The sequence below is a fragment of the Calidris pugnax genome, unplaced genomic scaffold (genome assembly GCF_001431845.1).
Source record: "Calidris pugnax isolate Ruff unplaced genomic scaffold, ASM143184v1 scaffold27, whole genome shotgun sequence".
NCBI lineage: Eukaryota > Metazoa > Chordata > Aves > Charadriiformes > Scolopacidae > Calidris > Calidris pugnax.
In genome coordinates, this window is record NW_015090893.1 from 17,937,888 (window position 1) to 17,959,546 (window position 21,659).

At 47.5% G+C, this 21,659-nt stretch overlaps 1 protein-coding gene across 1 annotated transcript in view; it reads left to right on the plus strand.

Annotated features, from left to right (window-relative positions):
• Positions 1 to 1,158: 1,158 nt before the first annotated feature.
• The window catches only part of PDLIM4 (PDZ and LIM domain 4), a 48,462-nt gene continuing 27,961 nt past the window's right edge, over positions 1,159 to 21,659 (plus strand). Inside the window, exons 1-2 of the mRNA XM_014947689.1 lie at positions 1,159 to 1,297; positions 16,967 to 17,118. Coding sequence (XP_014803175.1) covers positions 1,205 to 1,297; positions 16,967 to 17,118 — 245 coding nt within the window. The 5' untranslated portion in view covers positions 1,159 to 1,204. The remainder of the gene's footprint in view (positions 1,298 to 16,966; positions 17,119 to 21,659) is intronic.

Here is a 21,659-nt window from a genome sequence, read left to right on the forward strand (position 1 = left end):
CTGAATCTTAAAATTGTCCAGTGATGGGGAATCCACCACATCCCTGGGGAGATTATTCCAATGGCTGATTGTTCTCACCATGAAAAATTTTCCTCTTGTGTCCAGTCGGAACTTGCACCCATTACCCCTCATCCTTGCCATGTGACCCCTTCTAAAATGGGACTTGCACCCATTACCCCTCGTCCTTGCCATGTGACCCCTTCTAAAATGGGAGTCTTCATCTTCTCTTTAAATACTGGAACACGGTGGTGAGGTCGTGCCTCAGTGTCCTTTACTCAAGGCTGTTTTAAAACTAATCTGACTATTTTTTTGGCAGTTTCTCTTTTGGCCAGGTGATAACCATGAAGGATTCCCAAACTGTTTTGCTATTTTTTTGGCAGTTCTCTTTTGCCCAGATGATAACCATGAAGGATTCCCAAACTGTTTTAAACCCAACCTGACCATTTTCTTGGAAGCTTCTCTTTTGGCCAAGGGATAACCATGCAGAATCCCCAAACTGCTTTAAACCCAAGCAGACTATTTTCTTGGAAATTTCACTTTGGGCCAAGAAATAACCATGAAGGATTCCCAAAAGGCTTTAAACACACACCTATTTTGTTGGAAGCTTCTATTTTGGCTGGGGGACAACCCTGAAGGATTCTCAAACTGTTTTAAACCCAACCTATTTTGTTGGAAGCTTCTCTTTTGGCCAAGGGACAAGCATGAAGGATTCCCAAACTGTTTTAAACCCAACCTATTTTGTTGGAAGCTTCTCTTTTGTCCAAGGGACAAGCATGAAGGATTCCCAAACTGCCTTAAACCCAACCTGCCTATTTTCTCAAAAAATCTTCTCTTTCCTCCTTCGACATACCACTCGTGATGAACAAAATAGTTGCAGCCACACATTTACTGACCTATTACATCATTTTCCCTCCACTCCGGAGGATGAAGGCGCACCAAACGCATATTTTTCCGACTGCGAATCGGTGGTTTCGCGGTGCTCCGAAACCCACCGGGAAAAACGTCTGGGGGTAAATCCTTGATAAAGCTCCCCCCCAGAGACGACCGGGACGGGGCGATCCCCCCCCCCCGCCCCCCCCCGCCGCTCCGCCGCCGCCCAGCTGGTTCTGCTTGTGCAAGTCCTCCAGCGCTTTAACGAAACCCTCGGCGAACGGAGTGGGAGCCGGAGCTGCAGCGGGCAGGGAGCTTCCCCACCGGCCTCGCTATGTCCCGCTCGGTGGTCCTGCGTGGCCCTTCGCCGTGGGGGTTTCGCCTGGTGGGCGGGAAAGACTTCAGCGCCCCTCTGACCATCTCCAGGGTGAGCCTTGGTGCGGGGGGGACCGGAGCGGGGACGGGAGCGGGGTGGGTCGGCTGGTACCCGGGACGGGCGGGGAGCAGCCTTTGGGGTCTTTTTAATTATCTCTTATTACATATACACATAAATACACGCAAGTAAGGTTTTTTTTTCCCCCCCCTCTGACAGTCTCAGCAGAGCAGATAGCCTTCTCCGTGCTGTATTCTATATTTTATTTTGCATGGTAATTCATAAAGATCCGCTTTCAAAGTTTCTAGTGCTCAGCACTACAGAGGGCTTGGACTCGTGCCCTGGACCGAGTTCGCAGAGCAGATAGCCTTCTCCGCGCTGTATTCTATATTTTATTTCGCATGGTAATTCATAAAGATCCGCTTTCAAAGTTTCTAGTGCTCAGCACTACAGAGGGCTTGGACTCGTGCCCTGGACCGAGTTCACAGGCTCTTGGGGTGGGTTTTTTCTTTTTTTATTCTTTTTTTTTTTTAGGAAGGCAGGAGTAAAGTCAGCAAGAAGTTTTCCCCGCGCAGGCTGCTGTGTTCTGGGGTCCCTGTGGGCTGGTAGTAATTACTGTGGAAGTGCACTCACACTTGTGTTTAGCCTCACCAAGATGTATTCTGGAAATTTCTTTGTGAAGACACCGCGGAAAGCTTGAAATGGGCTTTGTGTGTAAGATAGATGTGAAAACTAACTATCCCCCGTGCAAGGAAGGAGCGTGGCGAGGTTCAGCGGGGGAGTTGGACTAGATGATCTCTATGGTCCCTTCCAACTTTAAAAATTCAGTGAAAATTCAGGGAGGTGGGCTGATGGATGAGGTGCTGTGCCCCAGCTGGGCACGTTCCTGCGGGCACCGGTGTTTCCATGGCCGCTGGGCTGTCCTGGGAAGGGGCCGGACACCCGGAGCTGCCCGGCCTCGCTGGGGCTGTGTGTGATTTCCAGGCTCTCCTGGGCAGCTGCTGGGGCGCCTGAGCAAACACTGCGACTATTGAAAGGCTTTGAAAGGAACTATAACTTAAAAATATTGTCGTAACGCGCACAAGCTGTTGGCCGTCTTTCCATTCATCTGCCAAAGCTGTGATAGAAAAGGGAAAACACTGAGTTTTAAAGAAATAATTATGGAAGAGAGGGTGTTTTGAGGAGACTTGGTTTGTGTTTGAGTTCAAATGCGCCTGTTATACAGCTTTGTGTCTGTGTTTTCAGTTTGGACTGTCCCTCACCAAGTGTTCCAGCCAGGGCTGTTTTGGAGGAGCAGCAGGAGGAGATGGATGGAGAGGAGGGGAATCCCAGCCCGGGAAGGGCTGGGACAGTGGAGGGAGCAGCAGCCGGGGGGGCTGGCCGTGCCGGGGTGCACACAGAGTCAGGGTGTCTGTGCTGTGAGGGGAGGCACTCGATTTTCGGGGCTCAGCCTGCGTCTCGTGGGCATGGGGAAGTCCTTTTCCTCCCCCGGTGATGTGGGATGTATCACAACAAAACATAAAATCGCCTCTCGCCAACTGTAAAAATGTTCCGGTTGTGAAAAGGAACATTGTAATTTAGCGGGAGGGAGTGTGTTTTCCTGTTACTTTGAAAGAAGCGTTTTGGTTTAACATTAAACAAGAAAAAACAAAGTCTGCGTTTGCCTAGGCAGGTGGCTTGCCAAATTCCTCCTCCTTTGATTCGGCAAACCTGGGAGGTGTGAGGAGCCTTCTCATCAGGCCAGTCCTGCTGTGGATCACAAGGAGCTGTGACACAAGCAGCAGTCGTGGGGTGTTATTTCGTGTTCCTCAGCGTGGCAGCCTTTTAAATCACATCCTTTGTAAATGCTGCTCTCGCTGAGCGAGGGGTGATGCTCCCAGGGCTGCTCCTGGAGGGCAATCAACAGCTCGCTGGGACCCTAAATATGGGTGCAGGGTGCTCTGCTTGGGCTCTGGACTCTTAACACAAGAAAAGACCTCGCTGGCTTTGCAAATAGTGCCTGAAAAGGTTAAAACTGGGGGAGAATTGGCCTCTGCTGCAGCTCCTGGCCGTGGGACGCAGGAAGGGGCTGCTGGGGGGTCCCTGGGGAGTCGGGGCTTTGCTCAGTGGTGGGTCCGTGCCATCCTGCCTCTTTGTGGGGGACTGAGCGTGGCTGGTGTGGTGCCATAGTCACTTTTATTCTGTAATTATCTAGTTAGACTATTAATTTAATTGTCTAACCAGTAAATCTGTTCTTTCCAGCTTGAAATCCAGGCAAAGGGGCCTGGGGGCTCCCCCCTCGCCTGGGCTGGGTCTCTGCAGGAGGGAGGGAGCCTCTTGCTGCAGCCTAATTGTTGAGGCTTTTGCCTGACTTATGCTTCCTTCAAAGCGCTTTTTTTTTTTAATTTAATTTTATTTGTTTTTGCTTTTTTTTTTTTTTTAATTTAATTTTATTTGTTTTATGTTAAAATGCCATTAAATTACAAACATATTTTGAAAAGCAGGAATTCTGCTGGGGGGTGGAACCAGACTTGGGGACTCCCGCATCCCAGCTGTGAGCCCGAGATGCTGGTGTGCTCTGGGTGGGATGGGCTCCATGAGGATGTGGGTTTCTGTGCCTGATGGGGGACACAGAAGGTGCCACGAGGTGTTTGGGCCATCCTGCCTGGAATGGTTACTCTGGGAACTCAAAGGTTGTAGTCTGGGATTTACAGCCTCCAAAAGCCACCCACATTCAGGTCTGGGTGTCAGAGGCTGGCTGCCTCCTTAGAAAACACAAATTTATCTGTGTAGGCGTTGAAAAAATAACTATTTCATCGTTAATAGGTTGTTTTTCTCTACTCTTTGCTGCCCTGCTACAGGAAACAATCCCTCCCCAGACTGCTCCCTCACTGTAAGAGCACGGAGATGTGCTGTTGCCCCAGGAGCCACAAAGAGCAAGCGATGCCTTGTTCTCTGCTGGGGGCACCCTAGGAAGGTGCAGCTTCTTCTCCAGAGCCTCTCAGAGGGTCGTTGCTCTGGGTTAAGTGAGGGCAGAGTTCCTTAATGGGTTCCTTAGTGGGACCTGAAGCCCAAGTGTCACTGCTAGAGGGGAAATAATGAAGCATGGGTACGATCGGAGCAGAGCTGAGCAGAAGGCACTTGATGGGGCTGGAAGGAAAGCTGAAGGTAGTCCCCAAAAGTGGCTTGTGACAGTGTTGTCAAGGGATAAACTTGGAAAACAATATGGATTTGGCAGTAAGGAAGATAAACCATCACACAGGACTTGTCTCACCAGGACTTGCTTTAGCCTTGAGCCCCCTGTGAGGTCACGGCATTGGTCCCGGTGCAGCTGATGCTGTTGAGCCCAATCCCTTGCAGCTGTTTCAGATATGCTCATGAAATCAAGGAGTGATCTATTCTTCTTGAAAGCAGGTCACTTCCCTCTGGGGTTTGATCCATCTGAAGTGACAAGTGGCAAAGACCTGATTGCCCAAGTGCCTGGGAACAGCTGAGCGCTGCCCTAGAGAGGCTGGGGCTGGAGTTGGGGTACTCAGCTCTTCAGTATGAAAGTGAAATGTAAATCCAGAAGGCTGTGCTTGGGGCATCTTTCTCAGGGCTTTCCCCCTCCTTGTTTCTTCTTGCATTTTCTGGGGGACCCAGGTGAGTCTGGATGTTTGCTGGGCTGGCTTGGGGGGCACAGAGGGGTGATGCTGATGTGTTGTGAGGAGCAGGGGGACATCCCAGTGCTGGGACAGGAATGGTAGCCCAAGGCTGTGCACTGGGGAAGAAAACCAGCTCTTTTTATACCCAGGGTGACAGCAAGCTAACGCCGGGTGTAGTACATCATGTAATTGACGGTTCCTCTTCCTAGTGATATTTGTAGGGGAGTGACCCAAAACATCTGCTTAGAGTTGGCCTTGATGACTTGATAGGATGAGCTTTTAAGACTTCATTGAGTTTCTGGTAGCTGACAGCTGCTTTTTTTTTTTTTTTTTTTTTTCCTTTACCTAGTTTGCTTCAGGATCTGATTTCTTTCTGAACGGGTGGGCTCAGTGCCTGCCAGGAGCCCAGCAGGGAATGTTTACTCTGAGACACACAGAGATGTTTCCCTTTCTTCTCAAGCGATATTTTTTTTTAAGGAGGGAGGGTGGGGATTTCTCTCAAGAAAGGTTCTCTTAAAACAAACACACCTTACGAAAATGTGTTAATTTGAAGGTTCTTTTTCTGTCCTGTGAAAAATCTATATGAAAAATAAATCAAGGAAAACCACATCACACATTACTGCTGCATAGCTGTCTTCTCTGTCTACTGGCCCAGCCTTTGCAAAATGCTTGCCATTTGCAGTGTCTCAGGCAAGGACTTCAACTGCATTGTGGATTTCCTGTGATTTCAGGCTTTGCTTGCTCACCACCAGAACGGCTGTATCACTGCCAGCCTCTAGCAGAGCCAGACAAAGCTGCTCTGAGCTGTGATTTGCACCAGTACAGCTTACTCCAGTTCCATGCAGATTTCTACTACTAAACCCAGTCTGGGGTGGCCTGTGAGGCTTCTTCTGGTGTGGGGGGACAGCAGAGCATGGGGGGCTCCTCTGAGCTTGGTTGGGCAGCATGGGGGTCTGGGTGTAGCTGCCCCAGGAACTCCACCTGTGTTGGTGGAGAAGGAAAGCACCAGAGATGCCACCAAAGGGGCATCTATCTTTGCTTTCCATAGGGATTTTTTTCTGGTTTTATGCATAACTTGTGTGTATTTTGATTGTTTATTAGATGGAAATGATGCACTTTCTGCTTAGAGCTCCCAAGTGGTTGGTCTATGTTGATGAATCCTGAAACCAGTACCCTGGCTCATTTCTGCTGGTGTCTTTATTGCCGGTGCGGAACTCGATGATGCCAGCTCTTTCTCATTTGGTTGCATATTAATGTTTGTTACAACATAATAGTTCAAGTGGGATGATTTTTTTTAAGTGGAAGGAGGTAGCTTTGCCTGTCATTCTTTTTTGGTTCTCGTCATTCTTCCACTAATTGCTGCTTGTAAGGTCTGGGATGAGAGATCTGGGTGGTTACACCTGAAGCTGTGCTGGTTTTTAGCAGTTAATCAGAACTACAGACAAGAGCTAAAGAAAGTATGTATGTAATAGATTTGCTGCTGAAGTTATTCTATCACCGAGGCTTTATTTAATAACTGAAAGAGAAGAAGAAAGGCTTGTGCTGGTTCAGGAGACAGTAATGGTAGAATATGCTGGAATGAAAGCCTCACGCTAATTACCGTAATCAAGCACGCTGATAATCCGGAGTGGGAAGGCAGGCGGAAAGGATGATTCATGTAGGTCCATTCATGCAAGGTCTGACCTTGGGGCAAGTTTAGCAAAATAAACCCAGCACACCCTTGAAAACACTGGGGGCCTCTGCCAGGCTGAACAAAGCAGAACAGGCTCTGTGAGACTAGGGGATTTAAAGTTGGGGGTTTGTAATTTAGGATTTTTCTTTTTTCTCTCTTTTTTTTTTTTTTATTTTTTAGATGATGTCAATTTTCTAACTTCTTGAAGATCGAAAGATTGCCTGTTGGGACAGGTATTCAGAGTTACCTTGGAAACATGTGTGGTTGTATCTTACCTGATACAGCGATAAAAAGAGAATAAAATTAGGTGGCAGTCTGACTAACATGGCCCTGTAGGGTAGGAACCATACAAGGGATATATGTGGAATTATTCTTTTTTTTTCTTAAACTTTTTGTTGTGGTATAGCACAATAGATGGTGATAATCCTCGTCCTGCCGTTGGGGTAGACCAGTCCTTTAATTTTAATACAAATACACCATTATGGATTGTGTGGAATTAGTGCAGGCTATTGCAATTCAATTATTTATATTTTTTTTGTAGCTTGGGGGAAAATACGTGTCAGAAGTCTGCAGGAGTCACATGGCAAATCCTAGAAGGCAAAAGTCCTCTCAAAAACAGTATTTCTAACTGTATTTGTTGTTTGATTTCTGAGCTCTTAAAATGCATTGACTCAGGGTTCTTAGGTACCCAAACACTTAGTGAAAACGTTTCTGTTTTTTAAGTCATCTGTGACCACAGGTGCTAGAGTGTGAAAGAAAACAGTAGATCTCTCAAGATCTGGTAGCGTTGATAAAAAAATCTAAAACAAACATGTTCACAGAAAATTCTCTGCTTGATTTGTTGTCGGCACGGCCCAAGCAAACCACGGCGTATCTGGCCAGAGCTTGGCTCACGCGGTGGTTCCTCCACAGCCATTGACACCACGCTTGCCCCAAGCCCTGGGAGATAAGGTTGTGTTTGGTTTCTACTTCAGGACTTAACATGAGTCGAGTAAAGCCAGGATTCATTGGGTGACTCAGTGCAATTGCAAAAATGTTGAACTGCAGCGTGGCATTCAAGTAGCTTTTACGGACCTAAAATAAACCCCAGAGAGAACAGAGCTCTATTTTTTAAAAAAAAATTTGCTGTGCAAGAATATTTCAGCCAATGAATTTTCCAAACATTGTAAAGATGCCTCAAAGCCCATGCCACGCTCAGTCTTTCTTGCCAAAGCACAGCAACTCAAATTCACACCCATTAAACCTCAAGTAGTTCTACATGTTGTGTGGACTGGTAGCAGGTTACATGCGAATAGCACTTCACAGCACAAGCTGTAAAGAAAGCAAAATATACCAGGTTAAAGAAGGTTATTTAAAGCAATTACTCTTAATTATCAGATATGGGCAATGCACAGTGAGAAGAGAAACTGTCATGAGCGGTTAAATCCAGGACTGTTCAATAGCTGGCACCGGGAGCAGAAGCTCATCTGGGAGGTTCCCAGTACGCCCAGTCTGAGTGCCACCACTCACCATGAGCCACCAGACGCTTCCCAGAAGCCTTTTAGCACCTGTAAAGCTTCTGGTACAAAAGACTAAACCCCGCAAAATATCTAGCGTTGGCAATTAAACTGGGAGAGAGCAGCCACGTTGCAAAGGCACAAATCCCTGTGATCTGTGTGAGATTAACACCTGCCTGTTCCACAAGAATGAAGCTCCAGGTTTGCTCACCAGCTAAATCCAAACCTTTTGTGTTGGAGGATTTTCCTCTCTTTGGAGATACCTCTGTTGCTGCTTTTGTTTTGATAGGACAATGGAAGTGTTCAAGGCCAGGCTGGATGGGGCTTTGAGCAACCTGGTCTAGTGGAGGTGTCCCTGCCCAGGGCAGGGTGTTTGGAACTCGATGATCTTTAAGGTCCCTTCCAACTCTAACCATTCTATGATTCTGTGAAAGCGTTGACCCATCTTCCTGGCTGAGAAGGTGAGTGATTTGAAAGGGAGAGCCCCAAGCAGCTCCTGTGTGTCCTCTGAAAACCACCCAGGGCTTTCCCCAGGGGTTCAGGAAGCCCATCTCCTGCTGTGAGATCTCTGAGGAGGAGAGGCTTCACGGGAGAGCTGAGCACTAAACCTCTCATGGAGATGAACCAACTACGATCATAAGCACCTTCTCTGATGCTGCTGAATCCAGTTTGCCAAGTAGCATGTGATGGTGCCATAAGCCAGCTGTGAGTGTCTGAAGGACCTGTGCCTTTCTCGGTCAGCTCTTTGAGCTTTGCATTCAGGTTATGTGGTTGGTTGCTCTAAAATTTGTGTCTGATTTCATTGATTCTCAGCCATTACTAACATGGCCCTGTAGGGTAGGAACCATACAAGGGATATATGTGGAATTATTCTTTTTTTTTTCTTAAACTTTTTGTTGCGGTATAGCACAATAGATGGTGATAATCCTGGTCCTGCCATTGGGGTAGATCAGTCCTTTAATTTTAATACAAATACACCATTATGGATTGTGTGGAATTAGTGCAGGCTATTGCAATTCAATTATTTATATTTTTTTTGTAGCTTGGGGGAAAATACGTGTCAGAAGTCTGCAGGAGTCACATGGCAAATCCTAGAAGGCAAAAGTCCTCTCAAAAACAGTATTTCTAACTGTATTTGTTGTTTGATTTCTGAGCTCTTAAAATGCATTGACTCAGGGTTCTTAGGTACCCAAACACTTAGTGAAAACGTTTCTGTTTTTTAAGTCATCTGTGACCACAGGTGCTAGAGTGTGAAAGAAAACAGTAGATCTCTCAAGATCTGGTAGCGTTGATAAAAAAATCTAAAACAAACATGTTCACAGAAAATTCTCTGCTTGATTTGTTGTCGGCACGGCCCAAGCAAACCATGGCGTATCTGGCCAGAGCTTGGCTCACGCGGTGGTTCCTCCACAGCCATTGACACCACGCTTGCCCCAAGCCCTGGGAGATAAGGTTGTGTTTGGTTTCTACTTCAGGACTTAACATGAGTCGAGTAAAGCCAGGATTCATTGGGTGACTCAGTGCAATTGCAAAAATGTTGAACTGCAGCGTGGCATTCAAGTAGCTTTTACGGACCTAAAATAAACCCCAGAGAGAACAGAGCTCTATTTTTTAAAAAAAAATTTGCTGTGCAAGAATATTTCAGCCAATGAATTTTCCAAACATTGTAAAGATGCCTCAAAGCCCATGCCACGCTCAGTCTTTCTTGCCAAAGCACAGCAACTCAAATTCACACCCATTAAACCTCAAGTAGTTCTACATGTTGTGTGGACTGGTAGCAGGTTACATGCGAATAGCACTTCACAGCACAAGCTGTAAAGAAAGCAAAATATACCAGGTTAAAGAAGGTTATTTAAAGCAATTACTCTTAATTATCAGATATGGGCAATGCACAGTGAGAAGAGAAACTGTCATGAGCGGTTAAATCCAGGACTGTTCAATAGCTGGCACCGGGAGCAGAAGCTCATCTGGGAGGTTCCCAGTACGCCCAGTCTGAGTGCCACCACTCACCATGAGCCACCAGACGCTTCCCAGAAGCCTTTTAGCACCTGTAAAGCTTCTGGTACAAAAGACTAAACCCCGCAAAATATCTAGCGTTGGCAATTAAACTGGGAGAGAGCAGCCACGTTGCAAAGGCACAAATCCCTGTGATCTGTGTGAGATTAACACCTGCCTGTTCCACAAGAATGAAGCTCCAGGTTTGCTCACCAGCTAAATCCAAACCTTTTGTGTTGGAGGATTTTCCTCTCTTTGGAGATACCTCTGTTGCTGCTTTTGTTTTGATAGGACAATGGAAGTGTTCAAGGCCAGGCTGGATGGGGCTTTGAGCAACCTGGTCTAGTGGAGGTGTCCCTGCCCAGGGCAGGGTGTTTGGAACTCGATGATCTTTAAGGTCCCTTCCAACTCTAACCATTCTATGATTCTGTGAAAGCGTTGACCCATCTTCCTGGCTGAGAAGGTGAGTGATTTGAAAGGGAGAGCCCCAAGCAGCTCCTGTGTGTCCTCTGAAAACCACCCAGGGCTTTCCCCAGGGGTTCAGGAAGCCCATCTCCTGCTGTGAGATCTCTGAGGAGGAGAGGCTTCACGGGAGAGCTGAGCACTAAACCTCTCATGGAGATGAACCAACTACGATCATAAGCACCTTCTCTGATGCTGCTGAATCCAGTTTGCCAAGTAGCATGTGATGGTGCCATAAGCCAGCTGTGAGTGTCTGAAGGACCTGTGCCTTTCTCGGTCAGCTCTTTGAGCTTTGCATTCAGGTTATGTGGTTGGTTGCTCTAAAATTTGTGTCTGATTTCATTGATTCTCAGCCATTTCTTTGTTTGGAAACCTCAGCCTTTGAGCTGGGGTAGGATTGTCGTGGTTTAGGCTGGACAGGGCCCAAGCCAGGCCCTAGCGCCGGTGGGGCCTAAGCCAGGACAAGGTTCTACACGATAAATCTGACTCTAAATTTGGTTCTGGACCCATCAGTACTTGGATTCAAAAGGGTTTCCAAGCATCTTGCCTTTTATAAAACATTTGTTCTCTGGTTCTTTCCCTTTTATGCTTTTAAGTTTCATCTTGTTTTCTTCAGCAGTTAAATGAGTTCATGTTGCATAAGCAGTGCTCTTCGTTTGCAGGGCTGTGCAGCAAACCAAAATAATGCCTTGATACGTTCAACTTCTATATAAGCAATTAGAAAAATGCAAATGAATTGGTGAGGAATGTATGTGGGTTCAAGGCACGATGCTTTGAAAGGCTGAAGAGAATCCCTGGAAAGAATGCTTAAAGGATTTGGGGAATTTATCTTCATTAGTTAGTCGTTTAACTCTTGGTTCTTCCTGTTTTCAAAGATATTGCTACCGTAAGATCATCTGCTGCCCCGCAGCATGCTTCCTGCTCATAGAACAGGCTGGCTTTGTTTAAAAGCTGAGAATTTTGTCACACTATCTTGACAGCCTCTCGAAGGCTTTAATCAGGCCCTTTTGATCACACTTGCAGAACAGAAAATTTCCCCAGACTCGGCTTGTAACAAACTGCCATTGATTTAAAGAGAAGAGTGGTGTGGTCTGTGTCGGCTTGTATGGGATTGCACCTTTTAACCCATTAAATTTTGGGAAGATGGCTTCATTAATTGATGGGATGTGTTGTGTTTTGTTACAGTTGATTTTTTCCTTAAGAGTAAAAGTGAAGATGATCTGGGAGAGAGAAAACTGCCTTGTTTATGTAGGTGTGATTGGTCTGAATAGGTACCTTTTGTTAATTTGAGTAAAAACTACTGGGGGAATAAATGCAAAGTTTTTTCTCTCTGATGGCTGTACCAAGACTTGTGCAGGCAGTGAGGAGGAACCACGTTCCCACCTCAGTTGTCCTTGGGTGCTGACACGGGTGATGTTACAGGGGCAGGCTTCTGGGGAAAAGAGTCCAAAAAGGGGTTAATATAACAAATTAGCCTTCCACTTAAGCGCTGATTGTTTCCAGTTGTGGTGTTGGCCCAACTCTAGAGATGGCTTGAGCAAAGCTGTCTCTGAGCTGGGCTGTCCCCATGGGGTTGTCCCTGCGTGGGCAGGGGGATGTGTGTGGCAGGGCAGGGGAGACTTTGCCCCTCTGAGATCTGCTCTGCAGTGACAGATCTCACGGCCCTGGCACGCTTCTGCGCTCCATCTCCAGGGGATGAAGTATAACACTATGTGTGTTTCAAGAGTAAACTCCTCTCAGCGCAAGTAATCTCGCTTAGTAAATGAGACTGCTCAGCTTCCAACGCCAACTGGCTTAGGACAACAGTTGCCTTAATGCGCTTTATTTTATTGGCCTGGTGTCAGATGCTAGCACTCCGTAAATCCTAATGAGGCTCCAGGGGCCAGATAAGATAGCCGCTGCTGGCTTCGGGGTTTTTTCCAGTCTGTTCCATAGCATCAGGGTGTCTGCTCGGCTGGGGAAGGGGCTGCTTGTTAGTCCTGGTCTCCCTGGAGGAGAGGAGGGAGGTGGGTGGTCATCTTGGGAAAAGTGCTGGGGAAAATAATCAGGAAAAGTTATTTAAAAATAAATGGGTTTGTAATTGTGCAGATATAGTTGATGACTTGGCAAAAGGAGATACCAAGTTCTGGGGTGTTGGTCCAGTGCTAATGTGGGTTGCATTTCCCCTCCTTATCCCTGAAGTCGGGGTGATGCTCACAGCACTGTGACTGGTGACCAAGGAGGCAGAGGACAATGAAAGAAGGCATCTCATTTCTTAAAATTCTCCTTTTCCTGCTGGAATAATATAAAAAGACTGAGATGGGTGCCGATATTTGACCTCTAGTGTTTTTTGAAGCCCAGTGCCATGCAGAGGATGTACAAAGGTGTCACAAATGAGGCTTGTCTTGAAGGGATTAGGGAGAATAATATGCTTTTTAGAAAAGGGGGGAAAAAAATGTGTTCTGGCTTCCTACTGGAGTGAATTCCTGCAGGAGGAACACTCTGCAGGCGCTGCACGAGGAGAGCCTGCTCTCTGTGCTCTCGAGAGCCTGGAGCTGCTTAACAGGGGCACACGCTCTGCAAACCTCCACGTGCCCTGCTCTTACAATATTGCTAACTCTGCATGTTTTTTGTTTCTTTTAGCATTTTCTGTTTATAAATATCCTTATGCATCTGCATATTTTTATTTTTTTTGAAAGAAACAAAGCAGCAGCTGCTCAGTATTTGTGGCAGGGTTAAAGGCAGAACATTATTTCTCTATTGACTTTATTTAATTTGGGGAGAGCACTAAAAGTGCTGTGTGTTTATGCTGCCTTCCCGGAGCAGAGGCCGTGCTGTGCGTGCACAGTCCCCTCGGGCAGAGTACACACAACACACAACTGGGCTTCTATGGGCATAAAAGGAGCTGTGAAAACACAAGTGCCAGTGACATCCCCAGCGGGCTGGCTGGTCCTTCACGTGCGTTGTCCTCTTCCAGTTCCTTCCTGCTGAAGATGCAGGAGCGATTAGGTGATGGGTGGTGGGTATTCCATGCATAGCACTGTGAGGGATCTGCTTCATCATTAACAAGGCCAAGTGCAAGGTCCTGCATGTGGCTCAGGGCAATCCCAAGCACAGAGCAATCCCAAGCACAAATCTAGGCTGGGTGGAGGATGGATGGAGAGCAGCCCTGAGGAGAACTTAGGGGCTCGGGGTAATCCCAAGTACAAATCCAGGCTGGGTGGAGGATAGATGGAGAGCAGCCCTGAGGAGGACTTGAGGCTGGTGGTGGATGAGAAGCTCCACATGAGCCCCCGAAGCTCCACATGATCCCCCTCCCGCACCCTGGGCTGCTTCCCCAGCAGGGCCGGGGGGGCATCTGCCCCTCTGCTCTGGGGATTCTGCCTCCAGCTTTGGGGCCACCAACAGCAGAAGGACATGGAGCTGTTGGAGTTTCTGCTTCCAGCTCTGGGGCCACCAACAGCAGAAGGACATGGAGCTGTTGGAGCGGGGCCAGAGGAGGAGGCCCTGGAGATGCTGGGAGGGCTGGAGCCCCTCTGCTGGGAGGGGGGGCTGAGAAAGTTGGGGGGGTTCAGCCTGGAGAAGAGAAGGCTCCGGGGAGACCTTGGAGCAGTTCTCCAGTATCTGAAGTGCAGTATCTCTGAGGGCAGGGCAACAACAAGGAGCAGCATGAGTTAACGGGTGGCTGGGAGTTCACATCAGCGCTGCTTCACTGCTGGATAAAGTTGTGGCTTTGGGAGCTCGGCACTTCCAAATGAGGCAGGATTCTTGTCTACTTGAAAAAGGGAAAACCTTTAGGGGACCTTTAATAAAAATATTTACATTTCTTTAAGCCGGCGGTGTTTGCTGTGGGTTTGGCTCTCGGTTCCATACACTTGACTGCTCCTAATGCCTGTTGAGGTTGCTGTCGCCCCGAGCACAAGCAGAGCTCTCGGGGAGCTGAGTGCCTCGCAGGGAGGGACACCCCATGAGCTGCCAACACCACGACTCTGTTACAGAAATTACTGTATTTAAAACTGCATCCCTGTCCTTGCGGAGATCCTGGGTTTGCAGTAAGCTCTCTGCACGGATCTGAAGGAGGTAGGACTCTTGTAGGAGGATTCAGACGCAGCCCTGACCCATACCCAGGATCGTAGGGCTTTTTGTGTCGTGTTTGGTGTCAAGGGTTGCATCCCTGTCCTTGCAGAGACCCTGGGTTTCCAGTGGCTCTCTGCATGGATCTGAAGGAGGTAGGACCCTTGCAGGAGGACTCAGACACAGCCCTAACCCATATCCAGGATCGTTGGGCTTTTTGTGTCGTGTTTGGTGTCAAGGGCTTTGCGCAGCTGTGAGTTAGGAGAACTTGGGTTGAAGTATTTTAAACATGATTCACTAAAACATAAACTTTGGATCTGACAGACGTTACAATACTGATTCCCAAGCTGCTATGACACCGATGCTGTATCTCAAACTAATGAGTTCTTGGAGCGCAGCTCCATTTCAAGCCCTCAATCATCTCCATGACTAGCAGAAAATGCTAATATGAAGATACTGCCAAAATAATTTGAAATAAACCAGAATCTAAAAGTAGGAAACAGCTAAGAGCCCCATTTATGAACAGCTTATTCTCCAGGGGAGCTACAATCTGGTTAAGATCAGTGTGGGGAGAAAAAAAATCCATCAGACATCTAGACAGCATTGAATAGACAAGAACAAAATACAGCTGTCCCGGGTCAAATTGAAGGTCTGTTAGTCCAAAAGCCTGCTGGTAGCTGGGGCTGCGGGGCAGACACTGAGGGAAGTGGAGAACGTGGAGATGCTTCCTTGGTTGAGCTTCTGGTTGACTTTCTGGTGGGTCTGGCAGCTTCTGTGGCTGCAGAAGGACCCTTATGCTCCGTGAATGCCGTGTCTTCCTACACGGGCTCAAAGAACACAATAGGACAAAATGTGTGCCAGGTTAAAAATGGACCTATTCTGGATTGAAATGTCCTGTTTCAGAGCTTAACAGTTAATGTGTGCTGTGCTCAGAAATGCCTCCTGTTGTTTGCTCTGAGCTGAGTCACTGGGAGCCCAGGAACCAGGGAGAGGGAGCCCAGGCAGGTTTTTTTTAGAGCAAAATAGCCCAGCTGAAACTATTGAAGAGCAAATGGCAAATGCTGATTTATTCTGACAACGCAACAAAAGGCTTAATTCGGGCTGCCAGTTCTACTTAAATGCAAAAAAAAAAAAAGTGGTTTGGAGCTCCTCAAACACCTTCAGGTTCATGTTTCAGTGGCATCGTGGCTGTGATCATGCAGGGAGTGGGGAGGCAGGTCCATGTTACGCTGGGTGCCATCTGCCTCTCGCTGGCTGTTTGACCTCATCCCATGAGCAACCACAGAGCTGATGGAGCACTTCATCTCAAACTGTCTGAAAATACATGTCTGGTTGTCCCTATGCACCGATGTAAGCGATGTCTGAGGGGAGGTGGAGGACAGAGCAGTGATCCTGTCACCTGGATCTTTTGAGCGGGGTGTGGTGGAGCAGAGACCCACCACCTGAGCTGGGGGTTGTACCCCTGTAAATCATAACAGACTCAAAGCATCATGGCATCGTACGTGGCATGAGATATGAATAACCAAAAGTCAGACTCGCTGAATTTTCTCATTTGAGAAACCACATGGTTGGTTAGTGGAGCGTTAGCAGATGCTCTGAATGACTGAAGAGGAAATTAGAGGGCAAGCACGTAGCTATTAAGAGTTTAAACAGACACATTTACCTGTCCTCCCTATGCCTTGCATCTTTTTATATTATTGCAAAAATTAAAACCACATTTGGTCTGATGTAAATGAAATGGTAATTTCTCCAGAAACTCTTTTATGCGCTGCACGATTGGTCTTATGGCTGACCACAAACGGTACCTGGACGTGCCATTGGTTCCTCAGGAAAGAAGTTACGAGTTTTATAAGGTTCTGGCATTCCTACAAACCAGAAGGAAGGAGTTGTGGAGACTTAATGAGCCGCATGATATTCCATGCGGGGCTAGAAAGAGGCAGGTCGTTTGAATGACGGTCAGGAAAAACTGATGTCAAATATAACCTCTCTGCAGGAAGCAATTAGGGTGACTGTGCTCATCTCCTAATTACGTAGTTAGCCAAAAAGGAGCATTGCATGTGCTCTTTAGGGACTGACTCTCACAGCATGATTTAAGGGCCTGCAAGCCAAAAGAGTCTGAAGCATCTCTCTTGAAAGAGGGTATTGTGTTATTTTAAGCAAGAAACGAATCTGGAGAGAGGACCTGGTCACACAGTGACAGAAATCTCTTGATCTAAAAGAGCATCTTTGTACAGGATGGCCCTTGGAGAACTGGGGCTGACCCAAGAGCCCTGGCTCTGACATCCAACCTCTGGGAGATGCCATTGGTGTAGGCAAAGCACATGTCTTCTCCAGAAATAACTGTTCCCTTTATCTGCTGCTTATTCTAAGAAACCAGACTTTTTAAAACTGTTAAATAACCCTTTTATTTTTCCCTGCCTAGATTAACCCTGGCAGCAAAGCAGCCATGGCAGACCTGTGCCCGGGAGATATTATTCTGGCAATTAATGGAGAGAGCACAGAGAACATGACACACCTAGAAGCACAAAACAAGATCAAAGCCTGCATGGACCAGCTACTGCTCTCCCTGAACAGGTACGTCCTCCTCTGTTTGATGTGTTCTTGGCTCAGCTCTGCTTGGCTCTTCTTCAGGAGCTTGTGGCTGGCCTGGGGGCAGTTCTTGGTGCATCCCCATGGTCTGTGTAACTGTTCTGAAAACTGTTTTTAAAAAAGAGTAAAACAAAATTATTTTTTAAAGATCACTAGTACAAAAATGGGTTCAGTTCATTTATTTGTGCGAGTTACCATTCATACCTTGCAAGGCTTGTCCAGGCAGTGAGCTGGGTTGGGTCCTTCAACCCAGTGGAGATTTATCCAACTCAAGGAAGAGTAGCACTGGGATCTAAATCTCCTTTGGGCAAAGCCTCCCACTTCATTAACATCCACCTATCATTTTCCTAAACATATGTTCAATGAATAGACATTTTAAGGGCCTGCCAAATTAATGTTTTTTTAGAATATTTCAAAGTAAAACAAAGGGTGGTTTTTTTTTTTTGCTTTCCATTGGAAGTAATTCTGTTGCTCAAGGTTCCTAATACAAACCACAAACTATCCAGGCTAAATGAGTGCTCCTTATAAGGCTCACAAATGACTAATGTTATCTGTAATTGATTTAAATAAGTTTATACAATTTTCCACTTCAGATTAAAAAGGCATTTCCTGCTATAAAGAGCTATCATTTACTGTTTATACTTCTGTTGGAAAACACATAGTTTGTGAGTGGAAGCCTGGGCAGTGGAGAAGGAGCACTGCCCTAAATGGAGCCAAGCCTTGGTTGCTCTTCGTGGTTCATCCCACAGTGGTGTCTGAGCTGCCCAGGCAAAGCGGAGTCCTCTGAGCTCAGCCTGTGCCATAGGGATGATGTGGCTTCAGTATTAGGACAGAAAGAAAACAAGAAAAACAAGAAAACCCTTCATGCAGGTGGAATTTCCCATAGCCAAGAAGGACGGGGGTTTTGCTTTCCACTTGGAGCAGTTCTGGGGAGACTGGATGATCTTCTACCCCAAACTGGCGCTGTACCCAGGGCAGGACAAGGGTTCCCTTGCTGGCTGTCCATAGGCTGATGGAGCTCTCCTTGGAAGAGGTTAAAATTGTCCTGTAGTGAGGAAGGGTTCTGGTGAGCAGCTGTGGTGGTTTGGCAGCAGAACAACTTTGTCAGGAGTTAGAATGAGGTTTTGCTGAGAACAGCTTTCACCTGCAGAGTGGCAGCGTTTTATTCTTGTGTGTGAGGGTTTGTCTGTGAATTTATGGGGTGAATTCCCACTTACACCTCATTTAGCCACCAGTATCAATTGGTGTCTGTTTGTTAGCTGAAATGTGACCCTCGAGTACTCCTCCTCCACGGGAGGCACACGGTGTGTGCCCAGCTTTTCTACTGGTGTCCACCTGGTCCTCATGGTTAGGAAGTGGGGTTCCTGCAAGCCAAGAACAGACAGGAGCTGGTGACAGTGAGGAACCGTTTGGTGTGGGGTGGCTGCTCTCGGGGAGGAGATCGTGCTGTTGGGTCAGTTAGGTGGCTCCTCCGAGAGCAAACACACCTCGGCCATGCCCAGAGAAGTCCACAGGAGTGGCTTTTCCCTTGATAGGAAAAACTGAATAGTTTATTTTTTCTACAGTAAGGAAAGCGGCCCCAGTAATGCTTTATTAAGGCTATTTTTAGTTAGGCCCAAAGCGAGTGCTCGGTGACATGGCTCTTGGATCTCTCCCCTGCTTCCCGAGTGACCTGTTGGATGCAGCAGACTCTGCCCAGCCGTTAGTCATCGCTGGAAGCATCTCCGGGTGTGAGCAGATCCCTGGTCCGGGACCAGCCTCCTGGAGAGCGCTCAGCTCCTGGAGGTCACCCCGACCTGCTGCTGGAATGTGTCCCAGGGCAGCCACAGGGGATTTTGTCCCTTCAGTGCCATTTGTCACAGCTGTGGATCCCAGGACCCTGCTGTGGGTCTGACCCCCAGGGAAGCCCCACGTGCAGAGCCGTGTGTCAGTACCTTCTCTTCCCCTGGGCAGAAGGATGCTCGGAGAGCATCCTCTCCATACGCTGCCTTCAGCAAAATATAGTTTGCAAATCAGCACAAGGAGATCCTTATTTTTAGTAAGTGTGTTTGTCTGAAATATATTTGAAATAACAAGCTCGTTTGTTTTATGTCTGTACTGAAGACAGATGAAATTTGATGTTAATTCTGTTTTACCAAAGGAGGGTCCCTCCTTTGGAGGGCTTCCAGCCCTCTGGTGCCCTTTGGGCTTCTTCCATCCCCTGCCCTTTCTCCATGAACCCTTGGCATTGTGTGTTACCCAGATACAGAACAAGACTGGTTTTGTTTGCAAACTGTGGTCAGTGAAAGCCCTTTGACGAGAAAGTTCAGGAGGAAAATCAAAACGGGGAGAAAACATGTTGGGGAAGAGAAGGGAGAGTCACTGCATGGTCTCGTGGGATGTCCCGAGACTGCTGTGGTCTGTCTGGGTTTCAGAGGTGTTGGGGATGCAGAGAGCCCACCGAATTTGATGGGAGGAGATGTTGATTATCCTGTTCATCAAATTCATTAAGATGTGGATACAGAGGTGGGGAAACCAGCAAAAAGCCAGGAGGATGGACTGCTTGTGGGTGGAATAAACGATTAGAGCGTAAAACTTTCCCATGCAGGCAACGTCTCTATCCTGTACTTGGGATGGAACAAGTGAAATAAGTGGGATTTCTGTCATGATCCAAACTTTGGCCGCAGTCAGGCGTGACCGTGTGGCCGGACTGCAAATAGATGGGCACATCTATCGTTAGCACAGTCTGTAATTACCAGTGTCATGCTGGGTTTGGTTTTTCTCTTACCCAGCTGCACAGAGGAATCTGTTCAGAGGGAAAAAACTGTTTTGTTTTCTAACAGTAGCAAAGGATCCAGCAACACAGGGTTGATAGATCATATCTGGATTCCCTGTAGTGATGTACACTTAGGTGAATGTTAAAATCAGTATCATTTGTGCGTTAAAATCAGTATCATTTCTCAGAAACAACCCTTTCTTGGAAGACAGTCAGTGTCCAGGCAAGTGCACACAACAAGCCTGGAGATAACCAGCTCAGCAGTGCAGCCTGCCCTCTTCTTGCTTACATCTTATTGTCTATTTTCTTATCTCTTTTGAAGAAAGCCTTCCCGGCTCCTTTGAATGTCAGCTTCTCTCCTGGTCTCGCTGCTTGCCCTGGTTGCTAGGGAAGACTTGTTGCTTCAAACGGGATCACGCCTCAAATAAAAGCAGCCATAAAATTGGGTTGGAGCCGTGTTTTGCTGAAACCATGGCTTGAGAACAGAGGGTTGAGCACCCAAAGGACCTGGGGCGCTGGACAGGAGACCTTGTGGCGTCACCGACGCTGCTCCTGCTGACGCACACCGCAGGAAAGCCCTTGGCAGCACAGCCCAGACCTGCCCCTCGGTGCCAGAGGGGGAAGGAAGGAGAGACCCAGAGCTTTTTTTTGCCATCTGCCAGCTGGGAGCATGAAGGCTCGTGCTGCATCCTTCCTGGAGGGGCTGGTCCCAAGCCCACCTCAGGAAAGCTGCTGGGAAGGGGATGCTGCAGCTTTAGGTGTGTTGGGGGCTGTGGTTCCCCTGCAACCCAGGCAGTGCTGGTGGCTGGGAGGCTGCTCCTGCTCCCAGCCTGTACTAACAGAGACTTCTTTTTCTAAAATCTCGACTCTGTCCTTTATCAAGGATTATAAATGCTGTTGGAGTCCCTTTTTCTTCACACCCCCCGTTTGCTAATGCCTCTCTTGGCTACACCCTTGTTCCCATGAACTTAGTGGGTGTTTTTTGTCCCCAGCATCGTCGGGTCACGTTTTGCCCCGAGATGTGCAGGGCTGTTTCTGGGCAGCAGCACCACAGAAAGCAAAAGCAGCACAGAAGCCTTTCTGTTCCCAAACGGAGCGGAGGAAAATCCTCATCAGCTCATGAAAGGAGTGGATCTCTGTAACCCATGCTCTGATGTGACGTGTGAGGCGTTACCTGGGCATCCCCGTGACAAGGGGTGGGCGTTCAGGTCGTGGTTAATGCCTCTAAAATGAGAGACCAGGAGTTCAGATGGGCTTAGCAAGGCTGGAGCAGTGCCTGGGCTGCGGGGGGAAGCGGTGACGGTGCCGATGGAGGCTTAGCAGGACGGTTCAGGATAAATCAGATATTCCAGCATCATCTTCCCAGCTGTTTAATCCTAAACCAGGGGCTGCTTTGCTTCAGCTGCCTCACTGGTATCTGAGGGGAGGGTGAGGGCAGGTACGTGGCTGCTGGCTAGAGAAGATCTGGGTGTTAAGCAGCCCCATGAATTACTACTCACAGCAATGTTGTAGGGAGATCTTGGTATTTAGCCACAAAATGTATGCATTTGACCGGTGGCCAAGGATTTCAGAGTTTTAAACAATGTAAATGTGTGGATAAGGGTGATCGCATGGTAAAACTTGATTTGTGGGGGTGTTTTTTCTTTTTTTTTTTTTTTTTTTTTTTTTCCCTGTGAATAGGATTTCAGAGTTTTAAACAATGTAAATGTGTGGATAAGGGTGATCACATGGTAAAACTTGATTTGTGAGGGTGTTTTTTCTTTTTTTTTTT